This window comes from Lithobates pipiens, unplaced genomic scaffold (assembly GCF_037356315.1).
Source record: "Lithobates pipiens isolate NorthernLeopardFrog02 unplaced genomic scaffold, aLitPip1_a1.2 Scaffold_23, whole genome shotgun sequence".
NCBI lineage: Eukaryota > Metazoa > Chordata > Amphibia > Anura > Ranidae > Lithobates > Lithobates pipiens.
This window is the reverse complement of record NW_027507785.1, coordinates 92,133,404-92,156,539: the sequence shown is the minus strand read 5'-3', so window position 1 is coordinate 92,156,539 and position 23,136 is coordinate 92,133,404. Positions and strand designations below refer to the sequence as shown.

At 41.2% G+C, this 23,136-nt stretch overlaps 1 protein-coding gene across 5 annotated transcripts in view; it reads right to left on the bottom strand.

Annotated features, from left to right (window-relative positions):
* ERC2 (ELKS/RAB6-interacting/CAST family member 2) overlaps positions 1–23,136 on the bottom strand; it is a 1,374,577-nt gene that overhangs the window by 284,992 nt on the left and 1,066,449 nt on the right. For all 5 annotated transcript variants that reach the window (XM_077452044.1, XM_077452047.1, XM_077452045.1 and 2 more), the window contains one exon: positions 8,493–8,558. In XM_077452044.1, the coding sequence (XP_077308170.1) occupies positions 8,532–8,558 (27 nt within the window). In that variant the 3' untranslated portion in view covers positions 8,493–8,531. The remainder of the gene's footprint in view (positions 1–8,492; positions 8,559–23,136) is intronic.

Below are 23,136 nucleotides of genomic sequence, written 5' to 3'. Positions count from 1 at the left end.
CCCTGAAAAGCAATGTATTTATTCTGCTATGAATTAATTTTATCATGAAATTACCCTGGACTCTTAAAAATGTGTTTGGCACTCTCATTTGTTTGTATATATGTGGATTCTATCGGTGTATGGCAAGTTTTATTCCCTGCAGGCTAGATACCTAAAGGTTTTTTTTTTGTTTTCTTTTCAATGACAGAGTGGCTTTAAGTCTGACAAGTACTGTAAATAACGGAGGACCTGCCCATGTGGCAATACAGAATAGTGCCAATCAGATAGGGCATAACCAAAATTCCTCTTAAGACAGGAAACCTTTTTGCTTATCTCTAAAGCCCCATACATGCCAAGCACCATAGAAATACAGTGCTTTAAAGGAGATTTACAGAAAAATATAGCCAAATGAAATCCTATTTATAAATTGGTGTATTTCGATTTAAATACATATTTGAGACTCTTAAACTGACTTGGACTTCATTCCAGAGCCATGTAATGTATATTTACAGAGCATGAAGCACTCCACCAGTGTACAAATTGCCACACACGGGGGCCAGTCCTTTCATAAAACTGCTACATTTAATATTTCAAATCTACCAGCAGACATATGGAAAGAATAATATCGGGTTTACAGGCAGAAATATCCAAAATATTGTTTGAAGCGAATGTACAAAAAAAAAACCTATAGAGAGATATCAACTGCAAATGAAAACGTTCTGGAATTCTTTCTGGTGCATTTTAAAAAACAAACAGCTGTAATTCATATTACATCCATGTTAACCAGATATCGGCTTATGGATGGCTATAGAAAGAGTTACTACTCTAAATTGCTATAAGGAAATTTATTAAAAAATGAACTTAAAGTGTATCTGCACTTTGGTGCCAGGTCAACTAATTAAATCCGGTTCCCTACTTGTATAAATCGCTGCACGTACTTGAAAAATGTACCGTAAAGAATAAAACTGAATGATCTACCTACCTTACCCCTATCTTCTGCATTGCAAGTTATTACATCACTGTCCTTCCTGACAGATTCCTGGGGAACAATGAGAACCCCAAATTTCACAAGAAGACACTCCGACCTGCAAGAACTGCTTCTCACAAAATTTGGGCTGCTCTACAGGATCTCACCAGAGAGAGTATGAGGTCAGGAATTCGGCAAAAAAAATGGTGATGTCAAGCCCTGAAATGTGGAAGGAAAGGATATAGTAAGTATGTAATCTAACCTCTTTCCTTAGGACTTTTTCACACTCACCGTGGAGTGTGGTGCCTTTTGGAGAACTATCCATGTTCAGATCTCTTTTTAAGGAGGCATTTGACAGGTGGTAAGGAGGTGTTGTATCACCTCCCTACTGGCCAATTTAACCCTACAATGCCACAATACCACACCACAATTGCACAGGGTTATGCCTTGTACACACGGTCGGACATTCCGACAACAAAATCCATCTGATTTTTTCCGAGGGATTTTGTGCCAAACTTGTCTTGCATACACACGGTCGGACAAAGTTGTCGGAAAATTTGATCGGTCGGAAGGAGGTGTGTACAATGGGACTACGTAGAGGCTAGTAGCCAATACCTTTGGTCTCGTAATTTAATCTGAGCATGCGTGGCACTTTGTCCCTCAGAATTCTCTACAAACGATCGGAAAAAGTCAGATCGGATTTTGTTGTCGGAAAATTTTAGATTCTGCTCTCAAACTTTCTGTGTCAGAAATTCCGATGGAAAAAGTCAGATAGAACCCACACACGATCGGAATTCCTGACAACATAATCCGATCGGACATTTTCCATCTGAAAATCCAACCGTGTGTACAGGGCATTACAGTATGGCCCCACTTAACTCAATGAGCGAGCTTGACAAGTGGTGACGCCTGTCAAACTCTACACCCTGAATGAGAAAAAAATGCCATGGCTGTGAAGCAAAGCTCATGGCATGTGTACAGCCCCAACCAGCTGTTATTTTACAGTTCGGGTGGGTGGCACTAAAACTGCAGTTTAGCTGCCTGTTTTTGCCGTCCCCTGATCACCCATCTAAAAGAGACTGTACAAGTACATTTTTCAAGTACTATAGATTACAGAACACCTCCCTCCATATGTAATGAAAAAGAAGAGGGGGAAGGTGTTCTGTAGCACTGCCCTAGGGTTACAACGCTTTTGTGATGGTACCTAAAATATGTATATGTAGGGAAAAAAGTTATTTCCTACCCCCATCTGACTTCATGCTCCTGTGAAAGAGATCCTGGAGAATGCTGAGCTGCCCAGATCTCACGAGAGTACACTCTTACACAAGACTGGAGTATCTTCTCATCAGATGTAAGGTATATGTTGTTCCCTAAGAATCTCACCAGATAGGTGGTGACATCAAACTCTGCAGAATAAAAATAATGCAGGTGACGGAGATAATGCAAGTATGCAATCTATTTCTTTTCTTTAAGGGTACATTTTTTTCAAGTACCATAATGCAGCAAATTTTACAGAAGGAGGGGAGCAGGATCTAAAAAGCAGACCTTGCAAGTTACTGGAAGCCCAACTTTAAACTTCTAACGTGGAGCGAGTCTCATGCTCCTGAATGGAGCAGTAGGGAAGTAAAGGAAACATGAGTATACATTGCTGGGGGGGTCACAGTGTACAGTAATACCTCAGATTGCAAGTAACCCAGTTTACAAGCGTTTTGCAATATGAGCTATTTAAAAAAAAAAATCCTGACTCACTTTGCGAGCGGTCTCGCAAGACATGGTTCCAGCCACTGGGGTGTGCAGTACCACATTTGGCCAGAGGTGCGGGGGCACTGGTGATGCTCTGAGACACTCGGAGATGCTCTGAGACACTCAGAAACACTCTGTTGCTAAGTGTCTCCAAACGTCTCCCAGTGTCTCTAAGCGTCTCCAAGTGGTCTCCGAGTATTTCCGAGTGTCTCCAGCACCCCCACATCTCTGACCACATGCGATACTGCATAGACAAGCAGTGGCTGTGCAACAGATTATCTGAGTTTCCATTATTTCCAATGGGAAAAATTGCTTTGGCATACGAGTGCTTTGGGTTACAAGCATTCTTCTGGAACAAATTAGGCTCGTAATCCGAGGTATTATTGTACTTGTTTTTTCAATCAATCCAATCAATTTGATACCATTAGGAAGGATTGGATTGGATTGGATATTTCCTATTGGACGGCAGTATATAATATGGAGGTGATGCATCCAGTCATGTGACCCCTGAAGACATCAGACGCACTGACAAAACTGGCTAATGTCATTTTTATTAAATATAACCACGTTTTTTGATATACTTCACCATGGGAGATTGTTCTTTACCCTATGTCTAACCTGGATACGTGTGGCCATTCCATTTAATTGGAGATATCATTGGACCTGCAGTGACTGATTCCTAGAAGCAGTTTGATAATCCAAAGGCTGTTATGATCTCTGTAGTAGGGATCATCTTCATCTGGTAAGTAGGCTGTTTGCTCAATGTTGGTGGAGGATTTCTCTATTCACTCAAGCATTAGAAAAGTCACCTTTAACACTTGAATACATTGGATGACCTTTTTGTTTTTTTGGACTTCACTTTCATTTAATTTAATACATTTTTTATATTCCACTTTGCACACCTGATGATATGTTTGATCGCTATTTTGATTATTGTTGTGTTTGTCCCATTGGAGTGAATCCAGCGGTCCTTTAGGCTTGTTTTTTATTTATTTTGTACTGTTTGCACTTTATTACCAGAGTATTAGCATGGTTCACCACGCATACATTTATCTTACTGGTTTTTCACAAACTTTTTGAACGGGCAGCTGTTTTTTAAATGTATGTATTTGTGCTGGTAGGAGCAATTGTTCCCCCTGTTACACACTCGTTTTTTGGCCTGCATGGACAAAGCATGGCTTTGCTTTAAAGTGTATGTAAGCCCTAACTTTGAATGTTTCTTATTTGGTTCCTTTCGGTCTGCTAAATATACCATTGAATGCATTTTGTTATTTCTTTTTATAAATGCCATAAAAATACCTGTTCATCCTGCCAGATATCTTGTCAGCTGATAACTTCCTGTGCAGTGTGCCTGTGCTGCACTGTTATCAGTTACATTGTTCCCAGCTCCATGTCATGGAAAAGAGAGGAGAGGGAGGTGTTCTGTTGTCTTGTCCTAGGGTGACAATGCTGCTCCTCGTTAGATACAGTACAGTGACATGATATGTGTTTAATTATTAATGACACATGTGCCTGTCTATGGCCAACCTATGATAGACATGTTATAGAGAAGTGGTCAACAAAGACGTATCATTTGTCTCAAGCTAATCCGTCATGAACTGTGTAATAAAGAGACACAATGGTGAAGGGAAGTAGAGACCCTGTAAGAAAATGGTTCAGGGGAAGACAAGTAAACACAAATGAAGTAGCAATGTCCCCAGATATTAGCTGAAAAAAATCTAGCACAGGACTGTGATGGAGACGGGTTGTAAAACAAGGCCATTAAAGTGCAATTTGTGTGAGACTGTTCTCCTGAGAAAAGTTTACCTATTGCTTACTGCAAACAACATGAAAGGAAGGAAAGCCTTTCAACAGCTGTTCAGGACTTCAACTCTTCTGTCCACTTTGGTTTACAAAGAAGAATAGGAGGGCAGAAGAAAACCGTGTGCTATGCCCTAAAGAGGGCCTGTCACCAAGTGGAGAAGAGCATGCTTTTTATGCCATCATCAGACCAAAATGAACATAAAATCAACAAAACCAAAACAACTAGTTATGTATTTTATATATACCCTATCAACTAACAAGAATGTATTAGTAAACTATAAGAAATCTAGGTATAGATATGTTATACATACGTAGTTAGGTCCAGCTTGGGCCGATGTATCTATGCCCATACCATACCTGGCCAATGCCCCTAGAAGCTTGAAAACATTGTAGTAGACACCACTACTCCAGTGATCCCCACTTGCTTCCAGATCCCATGCTGAGCAGCTGCCCTTCTGCTTTCTGAACACAGGAGGTTGCTCACTTAGTACAGGTGCCATTCAGAGAATTCTTTTGCATTTTATCAAAATGGGCTGGACCAATGTAACTGTAAAAATATCTATATTTTGAATTCATCTTTCAATTGGAACTAAACCTGCTAAATTAAAGTGGAACTAAACCTTCATCCTATTCTTTTCAGCCAATGAACTGCAAGTACCGTGGTGCTGCACATGTGTTCAATGCTGACACCAGCAATTTGATGGTTTGACAGTTGAGAACACAAGCCAATGTGACAATTAGTATTCTCCGCATGCTGAGATTATAACTGTTTTTCTAACTGTTAAATTGATGGGTTTAGTTCCGCTTTAAAGAAGAACTAATCCCATCAATTTAACTGCTTCATAAAACCGAAGCATGCCATGAATGATAACTGTCACAGTTGGTTATGCTCTGAACCCAACTCTTAGTCCATCAAATGGGTGATGGAATAACTGATCACATTTGCATCAAACGGGGACTAAGATGGCCAGTTCCTTGGCTGCAAAGGATACAAGGCTTTAGTTCCACTTTAACTGTTTCACAATAGCTACTGTAAATTCAAGACATGCATCTGTTGATAACAAGGTTTCCAATATGTCTATGTCAGCTCTCATCTAGACTTTCAAGCCTTTACCATCTGCAGATCTAATTAGAGGCTAAGATGGAACCTTCCTTGGTTGTAAAGAATACAAGAGTTAAGTCCAACTGGTTTTCATTGCTTACTACAATCTGCACATCAACATTTCTTTCAACACTGAATAAACGTATGTACCTCTCCCATTCCCTAATGTCAAAAAAATAAATTTCACCAATATGACTCTATAAACTAATGGTGGCTTTACAACAAGCACTATAGGACATACATATAAATCACTCAGTCATATAGGTCACAACCAGGAAACCCAAATATGATAAAATATGAATAGCTAAAAAGTTTAAGCTAGAATGTTGATATCCTACACATAAGGATGGCTGGATCTCAGAGATCAACATATTCTACTCCCATGCTGAATTTTTGTATCATCTGGGGTATAATAGAAATGGCTGTACAATGACATAGAATGACAGATGTGGTCATAATAAGAACAGATGTTCCATCAAAAATCACAGCTCCCCATGTAGGAGCATTGGTTCCAGAAAAAACTGTTTGGAGATCCTGTCACTTTAATTGTATTACTAAAGCACTTGCATTTGGCTACAATGAAGGATAAAGAAGACATTTTGTCAAAATTGGCATCTGTGTCTGCGGACTTGCACTATCTGTACACAAGGAGATCTGCTGGTTTAAAAAAAAACAACTGAAATAATTGAATCTGCTTTAATTAATACCAGTCTCTTGAGGTCCCCTAATATAGGCATTTACTGCTCAACATGCATATATTATGAGAATCATGTCTCTCATATGACTGTCATGTAACTAATCACTGTGTTCTAAGGACTAACGCTAATATACACTGCTAACATTTCGGCTGATCCCTGTTGAATCATCCAAGGTTCAAGCTGTGGGTGGTCCTGACAGTACCAACAGCTCGACAAAAGTCAATTTTTCAATTGACTTCTGTTGAACTGGTCAAGTGGAAAATTGTTGGCTGAACAGCAACTGCATCCTATCAGATGCAGTCACTATTTGGGCATTCAGCAGCCTCCAGTCCAACTGGTCGCTAAACACAATAGCCAGCAGGAGAGATCTTTAGCAAGGATGGAGGAATCAATTGATTTCCCTCATTTAGCCCACCTCACTGAACCAAAGAAATCTACAGGTGTATGGCGATCTTTAGGATCTGACACGTGTAATATCATGGGGTGGGAGGTGTCAAAAAGATAGACAGGATGCAATTACTATGCTTCACAGACTACACTTCACAGCTGTGCAGTTTCCTCTATATTCATCTTTTAATGAGTCCACATAAAGATGTCATCATGTAAGATGTAAGATTGTAAGCTCTAATGAGCAGGGCCCTCAGGTTCCTACCTTATGTTGTAAAGCGATGCGTAAACTGTCTCCGCTATATAAATCCGGAATAATAATAAAAATAATATACATATACCTTGTGATCAATGCCATGTACTGGCAGTATGATTATTATTATGCCCCAGATATAACTTCTATGACTTTAGTAGACAATCAGCATTCAGCATAGACTCCTGAATGGCACTAATAGCTAAGTAAAATATGAATCATAGCCCCCACCTAACACACCAACAGGTTCTGAAATAATGTTGATGCCATTTTATACAAAGGGAAGGAGGAGTAGCATTATACTGCTGTCAATTCAGGTGAAATGGATTTGTGACAGTAATGGTGCAGTTTATTTCAGCTTTTATTTGTATGATGTTTCAGTTGCTAGTAGATAGATAGAGTTTCATATTACCTAATAGTTTCAGATGTCTCTCACGTACATGATACTAATGTTGGCCATACACTGCTCAAATTTGTAGGCTTCTCCTACTGAATTGACCCACGTTTCAGCCATTGATGGCCCTATGGGCACCATCTGGCTTGAAAAACTTTCATCTGAAAACTGAAGAAGCTAGGGGGAAAATTACTGGCTGGAAAGTGACTGTAGACAATCAGAGGCAGTAACAATATCCGCCAGGGGAAATTCCTCTATTCATGCTTTTTAGCATGAATAGGGGGATCTATTTCTAGCATTCAGCCCACAGGGAGAATGAAACCCAACATGTATGGCTAGCCTTAAATAGAGGGCCATACCAAGTGATATTTAAGTTATCAGTGAAACTTCGTGAGTTGAGTCAGGCCATGTCCAACAGCAAGATCTCTCTACCATAATTCCAGCTCTGTTTCTGCACACCCAGGAGTCTGGGGTGTCCCTGCCAACCTCTGTGTGTTCCTGGTTCTCCTATTTGGTTCTCCTATTTGGAAGACCATCCATAATATTGATTGCAGGTGTGCAGACCTAATCAATTCTAGTGCAGATCTTTCACCAAAAGAACCACCAATGGGATAGAAGAAACTGTTGGATGCTGTAAATTTCATGCATCTACCAAAAACGGAAATATCAATTCTGGGTAGACTTGCCTTTTAATGGCTTGCCAGTGTTACATTTAAAGAGTATCATAAACAATGTCAGTGCCCTCATTTACTCACTAAAGTCAGCTTTTCAGTAGTAACAAGAAGAAACTTTTGAATTTCAAGATTATGTCATAATGTATCTGAGATGATATCATAATGCATGGACAATGCTGTCATTTCTTAAACACATTAAATGAGACCATACATTGTTCTGTTTGTCAGGAAACCATTCTTGATAAGGATTTACTGAGATCTTCCTCAAGCACCTCAGGCCCCATCCCGTCTTGTAGACCCATGAATCCTACACCCTCAGCATTAATAGCAGTTCTACCAGTAAATTCTTATAGCATAAGAGGGAAGGATCCAACACAAACCCAACAGGCACAAAAACATCACTAAAAGCATGCATGAGATGGCACTTCCAGGTTGCGTGTTTCATAAAACATGATACATGCAGCTTGCATGGAAATCTGAATTTTTTCTTACCCCTTAAAATAAAACTGGAACTTTGGTTTGCTGGAGCTGTTATGCCCATATCCCCTCCTCATCATCCTGGAAGGAGTCAATTGGAGATCCACCAAGGTGTTAGCATAGGAATGCAGAGAAGAAAGACACATTAAAAACAAACAAAAACTCATTGTGCGAATACCATCAGTAACTAAACAAAACATTCCCATTCTTTACCCAACACAAACAGAATGTTTTCTATCTTTTCGTCCAAAGATCGATAATGTTTTTAAGCTACAGGTTTGGTTTCAGAGAGGTTTATTTGAAGGAGAATAGAACGTTGCGTGCAAGATAAAAAGAAAACACCTGTGTAGCCAAGAAGAAAAGGCTTAAAGTGTGTGTTATAGGCACAGGTTTCCTTTCTTGTCGATCCGCTGCAGGGCATTTGGAGAAGATATGTTGTGAGGAGAGGGCAGCCTTGTAATAAAGATCTCATTGACAGACACTTAACCTTAAATCTCCCATCCCAACTTGTGTTTAATGACTAGTGCCCTGCCTTGATCCCAGAGGAGTCTTCAAGTAGGGGCCAACCTGATGGAGAATGCAGATGTGGCATTTGACATCTCGTCTCCAGATTGTATAACAATTCAGAAAAGCCTTTAGCTCAGATCCTCAATAGTATTGTATAGCCAACATTTTACAGAAAAAAAAGGAAATAATGGAAGTAAATGCTGCCATATTGTCATCCTACAATGAACCCTAACACTTTTCTCTTATGCAGTCCTATAATGTCCTGTAGCCCTATATGGTATATGATCCTATGATTTCCTCCTTTTCTAGGTATTGTGCAATGATATTGACATTTTATGTCCTGTAAAATTATTTACTGTGCATAGAGACAGATATACAATACTATATGTCCTATATTTTTGTATACTGTGTTGTGATAATGTCCTTTCATGCTCTATTGTGCTACATACTGGGGGCTGGTGAAGCTACACAAGATTTGATATCCTTTTTTATACTGTGTGTTGCAGTCAATCATACAATGCCCTGTATTATTATATATTCTGCTATTATACAGCAATATGTTGCTTTTAATCCACTATACAGTGTCTCACATTTGTGTAAATATTTTATTATATCTTTTCATATGACAACACTGAAGAAATCACACTTTGCTACAATGTAAAGTAGTGAGTGTACAGCTTGTATAACAGTGTAAATTTGCTGCCCCCTCAAAATAACTCAATAGACAGCCATTAATGTCTAAAGTGAGTACACTCTAAGTGAAAATGTCCAAATTGGGCCCAAAGTGTCAATGTTTTGTGCGGCCACCATTATTTTTCAGCACTGCCTTAACCCTCCTGGGCATGGAGTTCACCAGAGCTTCACAGGTTGCCACTAGAGTCCTCTTCCACTCCTCCATGATGAGATCACAGAGCTGGTGGATGTTAGGGACCTTGCGCTCCTCCACCTTCCATTTGAGGATGCCCCGCAGATGCTCAATACGGTTTAGGTCGGGAGACATGCTTGGCCAGTCCGTCACCTTTAACTTCAGCTTCTTTAGCAAGCTTGAGGTCATCTTGGAGGTGTGCTTGGGGTCATTCTCATGTTGGAATACTGCCCTGCGGCCCAGTCTCTGAAGGAAGGGGATCATGGTCCGCTTCAGTATGTCACAGTACATGTTGGTATTCATGGTTCCCTCAATGAACTGTAGCTCCCCAGTGCAGCACTGATGCAGACCATGACACTCCCACCACCATGCTTGACTGTAGGCAAGACACACTTGGCTTTGTACTCCTCACCTGGTTGCCACCACACATGCTTGACACCATCTGTACCAAATATGTTTATATTGGTCTCATCAGACCACAGGACATGGTTCCAGCAATCCATGTCCTTAGTCTGCTTGTCTTCGGCAAACTTTTTGTGGCCTTTCTTGTGCATCATCTTTAGAAGAGGCTTCCTTCTGGGATGACAGCCATGCAGACCCATTTGATGTGGTGTATGGTCTGAGCACTGACAGGATGACCCCCCACCCCTTGAACCTCTGCAGCAATGCTGGCAGCACTCATACGTCTATTTCCCAAAGACAACTTCTGAATATGATGCTGAGCATGTGCACTCAACTTCTTTAGTCGACCATGGCGAGGCCTGTTCTGAGTGGAACCTGTCCTGTTAAACTGCTGTATGGTCTTGGCCACCATGCTGCAGCTCAGTTTCAGGGTTTTGGCAATCTTCTTATAGCCTAGGCCATATTTATGTAGAGCAACAATTCTTTTTTTCTGATCCTCAGAGAGTTCTTTGCCATGAGGTGCCATGTTGAACTTCCAGTGACCAGTATGAGAGAGTGAGAGCAATAACACCTGCTCCCCATTCACACCTGAGACCTTGTAACAGTAACACGTTACATGACACTGGGAAGGGAAAAGGCCTATATGGGGCCCAGTTTGGACATTTTCACTTAGGGGTGTACTCACTTTTGTTGCCAGTGATTTAGACATTAATGACTGTATGTTGAGTTATTTTGAGGGGACAGCAAATTTACACAAGCTGTTCACGCACTACTTTACATTGTAGCAATGAGTCATTTCTTCAGTGTTGTCACATGAAAAGATATAATAACATATTTACAGAAAGGTGAGAGGTGTACTCATTTTTTTGAGATACTATATATACTGCATATACTGTATATAATATATATTATGTAAATAATAATAATAAATATGGCAGGTCCCTGCACTTAATAACTATTTACAAATTATATAAAGAAGACATAGGTGGTAACCAAGGACCCCTATAGGGTATTTCCATACAACATTTACTTGTATTCATTTATCAAATTTCAAATACAAAAACTATAGGCACATGTATCCCTACCTTCTTTTTTAATGAAAAAATGTTGTCCAAAAGAGTACACAAAGCCAGCCTTCCCCTTATATCCGGACCCTGAATCTTAGCCCTTGTACACACGGTTGGAGATTCCGACGGAATGTGTCCTATCGGACCGTTTTGTCGGATAATCCGACTGTGTGTGGTCTGTTTCTGTCGGAGTATCCGACGGACCAAGTTTTCCAACTTGACCGTAAAATTTTCCGACACAATGCTCCGATCGGACATACTCCGATCATGTGTAGCCTACTCCGACGGACAAAGTGCCACGCATGCTCAGATCAAATTCCTAGACCAAAGCTATTGGCTACTAGCCTGAACGTAGTCTTGTCGTAATGAAATAACGTCATCACGTTATGTACAATCGGATTTTCCGACAACTTTGTCCGACCGTGTGTATGCAACAGTTTCGGACAAAATCCATCGGACAAAATCCAACGGATTTGGTTGTCAGAATGTCCGACCGTGTGTACAAGGGCTTACTATTATAAAACGTCATACCTAAGAAACTAATCAAGCAATCCAGGCGTATAATTCATCAATTAAGTGCTTCCCAAAAGTCATAATGGGGTAAAATATATTATACCTACTCTTTGAGGTGTCATATAACAATATATAGTATGCTCTTATGCTGATCTATTAGATCCTCTACTATATATTGTCTGTGCTACGATATGGTCCTATGATGTCCGGTACAGCCATATGTATTGATCTTATACTGCACTATGATAATCGTAATGGTATTGTAAGGCACAAAAAGGACAAATTATTGACTTTTAACATATTGTGAAAACATACCATGAGCACAAGAAACATTCCACATGATAATAGCCGATGAGCCAGTCTAAATCAGTATAAGAAGAGAAAAGGGGAGCTCTTCCTGTAAGGCTTTGAATGGTAAGCCCCATGATTTTCTTGTACAATCATGTGCTGGCATATGATATGTTGTACCATTATATACTGTGCTGTGATATAGTCTTATGAGGTTCTTTACCATGTATAACAAAGAACATCATACATTACAACTATATACAGTGGTTTTGTCCTTCAGCACTAAAATCTGTGCTGTGATATAATCTTATGAGGTCTTCTATCATTATACACTGTGCTATGATATAGTTCTATTTTATTTAGTCTATTTTATTTAATACTTTGCTCCCTGGGTATTCAGACCAGTTTATCTGCTTTTGGAGTCAGCCATCTTGGGCATACTCAATAGAATATCTTATTAGGGTACATTTTTTAATCTTATTTTATTAAAAATGATAAAGAGGAATACAAATCATGTGGAAACATCTTACAGATTAGACAAAGTATAAGACAAAGGATCGATTTATTTTTATTTTTTTAGACATAGGTCAATTAACATACCAGCATGTCTGTGAAGTATGGGGGGAAACCGGAGTACCCATGCAAGCACAGGGAGAACATGCAAACTCGATGCTAAGAGCATGTTGATTGGGACTCAACCCCAAGTGCTAACCACTAAACCAATGTGTTGTCCTATGATGTCCTGTAAAATCCTATATGGTGGCTTTATAATATCCTGTGATCTGTAATATCACTTTATTATTTGCTGTTATGTAATACAACATTTTTATCTACCATTATACTGTGATATATAGAAAAGAAAATAGAAAGAAAGGCCTCATTATGTCAATAAATAAAGAAGTAGTAAGAAAGTACCATCATCCAAAATGAAACCGAAAAAAGGATAGGGAGCCTGGTTCCCATATCAGACTACCCAAGGGCAAAGGTGAGCTAACGGACTATTGCGGTACATGTAAACATACAGATCACAAATTAATATAACACAAATAAAATATAACCAAAGTTTATATGAACAATAAAATCAATTCTCATCAAGTGAATTCATACAGCTGGTGACCTATATTGATTTTATTGTTCAAATAAACTTTGGTTATATTTTATTTGTGTTATATTAATTTGCGATCTATACTGTGATATGGTTTAATGATCACTTCTACCACTATATATTGTACAGTACTGTTTTGTGATAATGCATTTTAACCACAACATAATGTACTTTGCTGTGGTGATGTCCTTCATTATCTCATACTGTTCTGCCGCTGTGCTATGTACCTGTGTACAAATTGGTTTTAGACACTCCTAAGGTTTTTCCTATCACCATATAGTGTGTTAAGATACTATCCTATGACGCACTGTACATCTACACATTCGGCTAAGACATTCCCCACTGCTAGCACACCATATGTTTTTCTGTAAAGTCTTATTCTGTTGCATAAGTCTCTGTGAAACTTTACAGGCGTTCCAGGGAGAAGGGATGGGGGGACAACATCAACTTTATTGCTGGGGCCCAAAAAGGTTCAGTCCCTTTACACCTTTAAACATCAAACCAAGATGTCAGGCTAAAGAGAAGCCTGTAATAATTTAAACGGCAAGACAAAAAACTCATTTTCCAAGAAATCTTTTTTATTTTCAAGGCTTGTAATCTTTACAAAAGTCCAACATCTAGAGAGAAGATTTATGTTGAAAACTGAAAATGATAATTGGACAACAAAAGAGCAAATAATCATGAGCAATGTCCGGCAACCCACAACAATCAATCAGTTATCGGTATATGGAAGTCAGATCAGTAAAGGCTGGTTGTGGATTGGCCACATTAGGTTACTGCAAGTTTTACATCACTCTTGCTTTACTGAATGAACCCCTATACTGCGTATATTCTTTCAACAAATCTGATCTCCTGCTGAATATTATTCAGGACAACACAGTTCTCGGATACTAGCTCTGCACGGAACCCAACCGCTAAATACACTGAGCCGTTATTAATTATGATTGAAGCAGACAGCACCAAGAGTCTCTCTCGATCTGCCGCCAGTACCACTGGTGTTACCGCTCCTTGCATACAACAGCTCCCTCATGTCAATGGATATTATAAAACAGATGTTGGGAAAATATGTCAGCATGCTCTGTATTAAAATGGAATATTCCAAGAGTCCAGAAGTGAAGAGAATATAATTCAACATGCGTGGATCTTATGAATGTTTGAAGGATGGCTGCTTTTGATTGCCAAACTACTTCTAAATACAAAAATGTGCGTCACACTTCTTTCATTTCATTACATCCTAAAATAAGGCATTTTTAATTAGCAATAGTTATGACAAAGGACGTATATAGCATTTTTTTTTTTTAAAGATAATTTATTGGTTTATTTCTCTTTGTTATATAAAGCCAAATGAAAGCCATTACACGGAGGTAAAAACAAAAAAAATTGCAATGCAACAAGTCATTGGACTAAATGTGGTAGGCTAGGAAAGGGGGGGGGGGAGTTGGGGGGGGGGGGGGGTGAAAACAGGGGCAGGTAATCAAAGCTATGTTTTTCAGGAGTTGAGCTATCACTTAGCTCAGATATGCCAAACAACTTTAAAATCTGCAGAAAAATCATGAGGTGATCACATGGAAGTGTGGCGTTATTTTAGATGATCTATCCATGTTATGTTGTGAAGGTGATCACGAATAGCAGAAATCTTTAGGAGAAGGAAACAGAAAAATGGCTAATTTTAAAAGAGTATGAAGTTCAGGAGGGCAGTGTTCCTTATATACTGGCAAGGCTTTATTTGTGCCTTTAGCTGGAGATGAGGGAGTTTTTGGGGACATGGGTGGGAGTCAGGAAATCCTTTAAAGATTGATTCTTGTGGCCCGGTAGCACTCTAGCTATGTATAGGCCCCACTTGCCATTAAATATGAGTGCTGCTTGGAAATGAGAAAGGACCAGATCTAGTTTTTATTTTCGCAGTAAGTTCAGCAGGTAATTTTTAATATCCTTGATGGTAGGAGGGGAAGATAAAGTCCATTGTTTAAGGATGGCTCTTCTGGCTGCCATGTGACATGTGATCAGCTTTGCTTTGTTATGTTGAATAATTTTAATTTGTGTTCTCGGTTATCTGGGAGAAGAGATGTCCAATGAGCCAAAAAGTAGAGAGTATATATCCTTATGAGGTTGGAGTCCAGTAATTGTGAGCAGCAAATAACTCAGGTTAGTCCCAAAAACGTGAGATGAGGGGGCATGACCAGAGCCTGTGTAGCAGGGAGGGCCTGTGGTCATTGCATAAGGGACAGTATTGACGGTCAGGATATTGAGCTTGCCTCAAGTGGGGAATATATGCCCTATGCATAATCTTGTATTGCTGTTCATGCCAGAATTTGTTCGTTATAAAAGAGCAGGTAGTGTTGTATTCGACCAGGATGCAGTATTTTGCCTCAGAGCAGAGTAAGTCTTTGTAACTCCATGATGTTGCTGCTGTAAAGTTCATCGGTTTCATGATTTATGCCTCGTACACAGGATCAAACAATCCGGTGGAAAAAAACAATCCCGCCGTGTGTGGGCTCCGGCTGACTTTTTTTACCCAAAAGTCCGGAGGACTAAGAAAGTATTTTTGCACTCCAATCTGTCCGCCGAACTCGCATTTCGGCGGACAATCTGGCCGAGTGTGTGCCAGTCCACCGCACTTTTGAAATGAACGTACTTTTCCCGCCCGGAGAAAAGTCCGCTCATTTTGAGCGCGTCTCCAGGTAGCCGGGGCCAGCGATGCCTCCTTCACCTGGTATGGACTTAAAGGGGAACCCCTACGCCAAAAAATCGGCGTGGGGGTCCCCCCAGGTCCATATCAGCCCCTTATCCGAGCACGCTACCCGGCTGGCCAGGAAAGGGGGTGGGGACGAGCGAGCGCCCCCCCCCCCTCCTGAGCCGTACCAGGCCACGTACCCTCAACCTTGTCCCCATGTTGACCTGAAAGGTCTACTGATAGTGGGGCGTGGTCAGATATGGCTATTTCATGTAAGTGGGGGTCTGTGATGTGTTCTAGAAGGGCGGCATTACCAAAGGTAAAATCGATCCTGAACAAGGTGTTATGTCGAGGAGAAAAAAGGGTAAACGCTCTCCCGTCAGGATTTAAAAGTCTCCATAGATCGACTAAGGTAAGGCTTTCTGTTAAATTCAACAAGAGAGAGGGGGAGCTTGAGGGGGCCGAGGCAGGGGAGCGGTGACTTCGCGATTTTATCCTCTTGGTAGTTCAGTACTGAATTAAAATCACCTGTATGTAGGGTGCCAGGAGAGATGTTAGATGTTGAAGGAATTGTTTGGAAGGAGAACTGGGGATGTAGACATTAGATATAGAGGTTTTTAGTTTAGCTGTGTGGATTCAATCCTCATCATCTGTTTACGTGGAGAGGACCTGAAAAGGGAGTCATTTGTGGATAAGCAGAAGGATGCCAGCTTTCCCTTTAACAACTGTAGACAGGGGGAGCTTGAGGGGGCCGAGGCAGGGGAGCAGTGACTTTGTGATTTATCCTCTTGGTAGTTGAGTACTGAATTAAAATCACCTCCCACCAAGAGGGGGAGATGTATGTAGGGTGCCAGGAGAGATGTTAGATGTTGAATGAATTGTTTGGGAGGAGAACTGGGGATGTAGACATTAGATATAGCCCATTCCCATGTAAAGGTTTTTAGTTTAGCTGTGAGGATTCATCCCTCGTCATCTGTTTACGTGGCGAGGACCTCACAAGGGAGTCATTTGTGGATAAGCGGAAGGACGCCAGCTTTCCCTTCAACAACTGTAGACACAAAGATCTGGCCATCCAGAGTTTGCGCATGCGAGTGAAGTCGGCTTTTGTCAAGTGTGTCTCCTGGAGTATCGCGACATCAGCTTTGGGGTGTTTTAGATGTCAAAGGACCGCCATGTGTTTTTTGAGGGGAGCACAAGTGCTTGACTGTGGGTGACAACAAAAGGGAACATAGCCTGGACTTCGCTTTTTTCCACATGTGATACACACACCAGCAAGCATTACCAGGGAATGATGTTCTATGTGTATTGCTGCGTTTCAAGCCACCCATCAGGGACTATCGGTGAGGGAAGATAATGGTTAATGAGAACCTTAGGTCACCGCCGGGCTAGGCTGGGTGTTCATCCCTCGATAAGGCTGTGCATTGTCAATGGAAGTAACCTAAGAACGTTAAGAAAAGAAGAACTAGTACTGTGGAGGATAGCATAGGAAATCAGAGCGTGGGGGATTATGAAGTTGGATCTGCGAGTGTAGTTCCCACTCGGACGTGCCAAATTCAGCGAGGTTTGTAACGACCTGAGGCATTGGAGAGACAGAGTCTCTTAGAAGGGTCCTTCCTTGGACTGCGCTGTTCTCTGGGATCCAGGTGGGAGGGAGCTGGTGTTGAAGTATCCATAGGAATATGGAGATAGGTTTGCAGGTAGTGAGAAGCTTCTTCTGGATGTGAGAAAGATTTCGGATCTCCTGATGAATCTGTGAAGCGAAGGATCACTGGATATGCCAGTGTGAATTTTACTCCTTTTTGGTAGACTGCTGCGCAAATTGGTTGGAAAGCTTTTTGTCTACGTGAGACTTCTTGTGAATAGTCCACAAAGAGAAGTAGTTTGTGGCTGTCAAGTTGAAGAGATTTAGAGTTGTGGAAGGAGTTCAGGATATTGACTCTGTCGGTTTAATTCAGATAGTGGGGCTATCACAGGGAGTGGGAAGCATCTGTCATTTGAAGGGGCCCCCAGACGGTGTGCTCTTTCCACAGTACAGGGTGAGGTGATACCCAAAGCAGTCGGGATGCATTGGTCGCAAATATCATGTAATGATTATGCATTATAAAATTCAGGGAGCCCTATGACTCTATTACGTCTGGAGCGGTTTTCAAGGTCAACAAGCTTATCCAAAATATACTGCTGTATGGTTTGATTTTGCTGTTCAGTGGTATGGGAGCTCTGCATTTCATCCTCCAAGTCTGATAAGCGGTGTTCCACTTTAGACAGGGTGATTGCCTAGCTTTTTCCTGAACTGGGTGATGCCTGCTGCAATTGCCCTGTCCACTGCTGCTGTGATTGTGGTTGAAAGGAGGGCTGGGACAGCCTAAGCCAGTCCCGCATATTGTTCCTCTTGGATGGAAGGAGCCGTGGGTATGTGTTCAGCGGGGCTCGGCGTGGAAGACATTTCCCCTGCATCCACCATGATGGCTGCGTGTGAGCTCGGCAGTGAGAGGACTAAGTGAGTGGCTGTGGCTGTAGTTGCGGGGCCGTGAAGGACAAACTTGTCAATGCACGATGGTCAAAGGAAAGCTGTGAAGATGGTAGGGTCAGATGCCATCCACGGGCTGATGGGGCTGTTTTTTATGCGGGTTCTCCTGGAGCCGCCATTCTGAGCTTTTTCACATGTGTAAGCTACGACGGCTCGTGCAGGGGAGCCAACCTGCCATAGCATAACTGCGATGGTTGGTCGGGAAGGTGGCCACACATGGTTTGAGTTTGTCCGATTTCTGCTGATCGATGGCTTTTTCCGATTTGTTGACAAATTGAAGGAGCTGAGTGGAAAATTGTCAGTCGAGCAGTGACTGCATCCTATTAAATGAAGTCATTGTTCGAGTACTGAGACAGCTGCTGATGCTTAAGTTGTCAAAATGCAATAGTTGGTAGTGGAGATTCCTCCATCCACACTGTTTAGTTTGGATGGTGGAATCTATTGATTTCTCTTTCAGCACACAGGGTTGATCAAGAGAATTCTTCTTTTTTTTTTTTTCTTTCTATAAAGGTTTGCATCGGCATTCCAGAGTAATAATACAGAAGAAAACAGTTTATATGGTTAGCCTTAGACAACTGTCCCCAGAAAAGATGTCCCCATTAGAAGGTTTCACTTCGGCTACCTTCCATATGGCAATTATAAACTTTTGAACTAGCCATTGTCTTCTCTGCCTGTTGTCACCAAGACATAAAGGATGAGTGTCAGTGTCACAGACAGCAATAAAAACCTGGCAGGGGCTCTAACTACTCTCCACACTCTTTTTTTGGCTAGTCAATACACATTAACGCATTAACCATCCATAGATTCTCTTATGAAAAAATGTACACATATTACACGCTATATAAAGCTGTCATGCACCCATTTCAGCTGTTAAGCTCATAAAGTATCTATTCATCACACAACATTCACATCAAGTTTAGAAATAGCTCCTCAAAGCCACAGGGAACAAGACTAAAATATTGGACAACGATAATTTATATAATATCGCTTAAAACAACATCCCATTCCTACAACCCTTTCTGAGCCAATATTTTTCTTTACAAAGCTAATCTGGTTTTTGCTCAACTTAAGTCCTGTGGCCTATTCCACAGTGGGTGTCTTCTGGAAGAAAGAGAAAGGTTCAAAAGGTTAAAATAAATGTAACACTTTCTCACTGCTCAGCTATCCCACAAGTGAGACTTTAAAAAAGAATAAGAGAGAATGGAAAAAAATTAAAAAGTAGAAAAAGCATTCCTTGATAATCTGCGGATGATACTTCCTCTCTAGTCCAAATTCTGGTTTGTATTTTATTTTGGAACACGTTCTCCTGCCCACCCTTGTTCCTCCAATATTTACTAAGCCTACTATAATGAGACAAGAGTCAAATGTAGGGCCAAAACAAGAGAATATCAGTAAATCAACTCCAGTAAAAAAATTGTATTTGAAACACATGTTTATTTAGAACTGTGCTGATTTAGGTAGTAGAGGACAGAACAATCATACTTCCACATTTCTGAGCTGTTGGCCAAACCATGGTATCAATCAAAAAGTATTCACTAGGGACCCTGGGAAGCTAGAAGCATGATAAGGGCGGCTTTAACTTTTTTGTTAACTTGTATGTTGGTAGAGTAACTCTTCCTCTATAGCAACTTTTTTGGGTGAAGTAGGGGTGCAGCCTGTCCACATCCACAGAAGGCTACAGAATGTTTACAGAGATTACATCATTGACAACAGTAACCAATGACAAGACACTGTTCTTGTCAATGGTGTAATCTCCCTAAACATTCTGTAGCCATTGGTGAATGTTGGACAGCCTGTGTCTCTTCTTTGTCAAGAACTCAATGGATGCTCGTTGCTTCTGCTTGGTATCCATTGCCATGGAGCAATTACAGGAACCGATACCCTGTATGGCTCTCCTTGCAGCAGCTGAAAGCCAGCTGCTCCCCCTCTCCCTCCCCCCAGCTTTCAGCTGATACAGGGAGAGCCATACGGAGGATTTGTTCCTGTAATTGCCCCTCCCTGCTACACGATCACCCCTCCTGTCCATAATCAGATTTAATCTGCTTTTCAGGCCCCTCTGTGTGCCCCACCCCCTCCACAGCTCGGCCTGCTTCCCTCCTCTCCTTCCCACCAGCTTTCAGCTGCTGAAGGGGGAATTACAGGGGATTGGTTCCAGTAAACTCCCCCCCCCCCCCACACACACATCAGGGTGTCTGGCAGGCCACAGGGTTCAGCAACATGTGTCTCAGTTCTCAAGAGTGTTCACCCTTGCTTAAAGCTTGTGAGCTACTCCACACTGCCTTACTGACACAAGTGCTGATTTCTGCTTGCTGCCTTTCTTGTCTCCCTTGCCTGGGGCTTTGGAGTCCTTTGGAGTCCTTGTAGTCATAGTTTTGAGATTCTTCCCACTCAAAACTCTTCCAACCGCTGAAATTCTGGGTCCCTAATACAGACTTATTAAACCAGAGAGTACTGGAAATCAGTCCTCTCTAGCCAAACTTCCCCCCGAACACCTCACCCTACACAGGGGAGAGTCCCTGAGTAGCAAATATTTCCATACCTGTCCCCCTTAAAGGGAGCACAACTCAAATATCAGGGAAATGTACCTGCTACCCAGCACTCATTCCCAGTGCTGCTGTACAACTCTTTACAATTAAAATGCCCATGGTGCAGCAGACTTCAGCACTTATCGTTAGTACTGTGTGCCTTTCTGTTTTGAGCTGCTTTTCTTTCCATATCTGAAAATGCTCTCTCTGGTTTGGGTTTTCAGGTGTCTCCACTACCTTTTACAGGTTTCACTGGAGATCCCTTTGTGTGCGCATTCCCACTGGCACTACATACATCTCCTCCTTATCTTTCCTGCGTCCATAGGATTTAAAGCTTCTCCCCTGCTCCTCTATGTGAGTGATTGACAGTGCAGCTCGAGCATGCAATTAGGGCATGTACTCCAATACTGTACCTAAAAGTAGGGGGAAGTAGCACTTTAGGACCAGAAGTGGTAAAAAAAAAAACAGAATTGTATTTATTTTTTTGCACATAGAGGAACAAAAAAATTATAGTAGTCTATTTTATAGGCTCCCTAAGGTGCATTAGGGTCTAGAACAGGGGTCTCCAAACTTTCTAAACAAAGGGCCAATTTACTGTCCTCCAGACTTTAGGGGGGCCGGACTGTGGCCATTGGGAGTACAACATGTCCCAGCATCAGTGGGAATAAACAATTGTGCCCCATTGCTGATGTTATTGGAAGGAATTGTGCCCCATCATTGGTGTCATTGGGTCCCATTGTTGGAGTCATTGGGAGGAATTGTGCCCAATCATTGGTGTTATTGGGCCCCATTGTTGGTGTCCTTGGGAGAAACTGTACTCCATTGTTGATGTCACTGGAAAGAAGTGTACCCTTCATTGTTGTTAGTGAATAAAATAGCACCCCCAAGGGCCACCTAAAATCAAGCGATGGGCCGCATCTGGCCCCCGGGCCGCAGTTTGGAGACCACTGGTCTAGAAGAATGGCATGGGGTTTTTGTCTGCACCACTCTTTCTTAATTTCCCCACCCCCCCCAGAGGTTCTAATCTCTGCCTTATTATTATTATTATTTTTTTTTTTTTGGGGGTGGGGGGGGGGGTTTACACTCATCAAACAGGCAGGAAGTGGAATGGTATTTTTTTGACACAGGAAATCTCTATAAGGAAGATGTTTGAGCTTTAAATACACTCTTTTTAAAACCTAAAATATGCTAAAAGGAACTGAAAGACACTGATGAGCATCCTACAAATGCTAAAAACATCATTGTGGGATTCAAAAACTGAATTTAAGAGGAATGCAAACTAGCACTTGCTATTTTGTTGTCTTAAATCTGAACTCTGGAAATTATACAAAAAACGTAATTGTAGCGGGGAGCCCCACACTGCAATGGTTATATGCTTGTTAAGTCAAGGGGTAGAGAACTAAGCTGTAATACTTATCATACTTCTCCTTCCAGTGGGCTTCCTCCATGCTATATAACTAGTAAGCCTCTTCTCTAAGGCCCTCTAGCCAGCAGTTGCATGCTGATGTCATTGCATACAATACAGGACCAATAGCCCTGCACTGTATGAGGATGATGAGGGCTTGCCCACAACCCAGAGTGGAGAGATGAGCTACCCATACACATAATGAGCATTTAACATTTGCAGTGTGGGGGAATATGGAAGGTGGCACTCTACGGGTGTTTTTTGTGTAATTCACAGAGTTCAGGTTTAAAATATGAATGTTGCTTCCTTGCAACCACATACTGTATATCCCAGAAACTGTTTCACGTTTGTGAACAGAATACTCTCAGAAATGTAAACTCCTGTTTGTGTGATTGACTTACTGCAAAATAGTAAGTTTTATTTTGGTGAGATGTTTTCAAAGAATCCTAAGAATAAAGGAATAGTGATGCAGCCAACACAGTTCTTTCTTACAACATAGAGACTGTTCAGGTGGTCATAATGAATGCAGATCCTTACTTAGCAGTCAGTTTAGGAAAGGGCATGGAAAGGCCGGCATTAATATCGTCTAAAAAAAAAGAAGTCAAGACTATGCGGTAACATTTCCTATAATCATTTCAATGCCTATCGTTGATCTACAGGGGATTTTTTTTCATTCTTCATTTAAAGCACCAGTAGACAAAAATATACAGGCAGGAACATTCATTATGAGTTAAAAAAAGACATTAAAACAGTAAAACAAAGTCCAAAACATAAAGTTTCA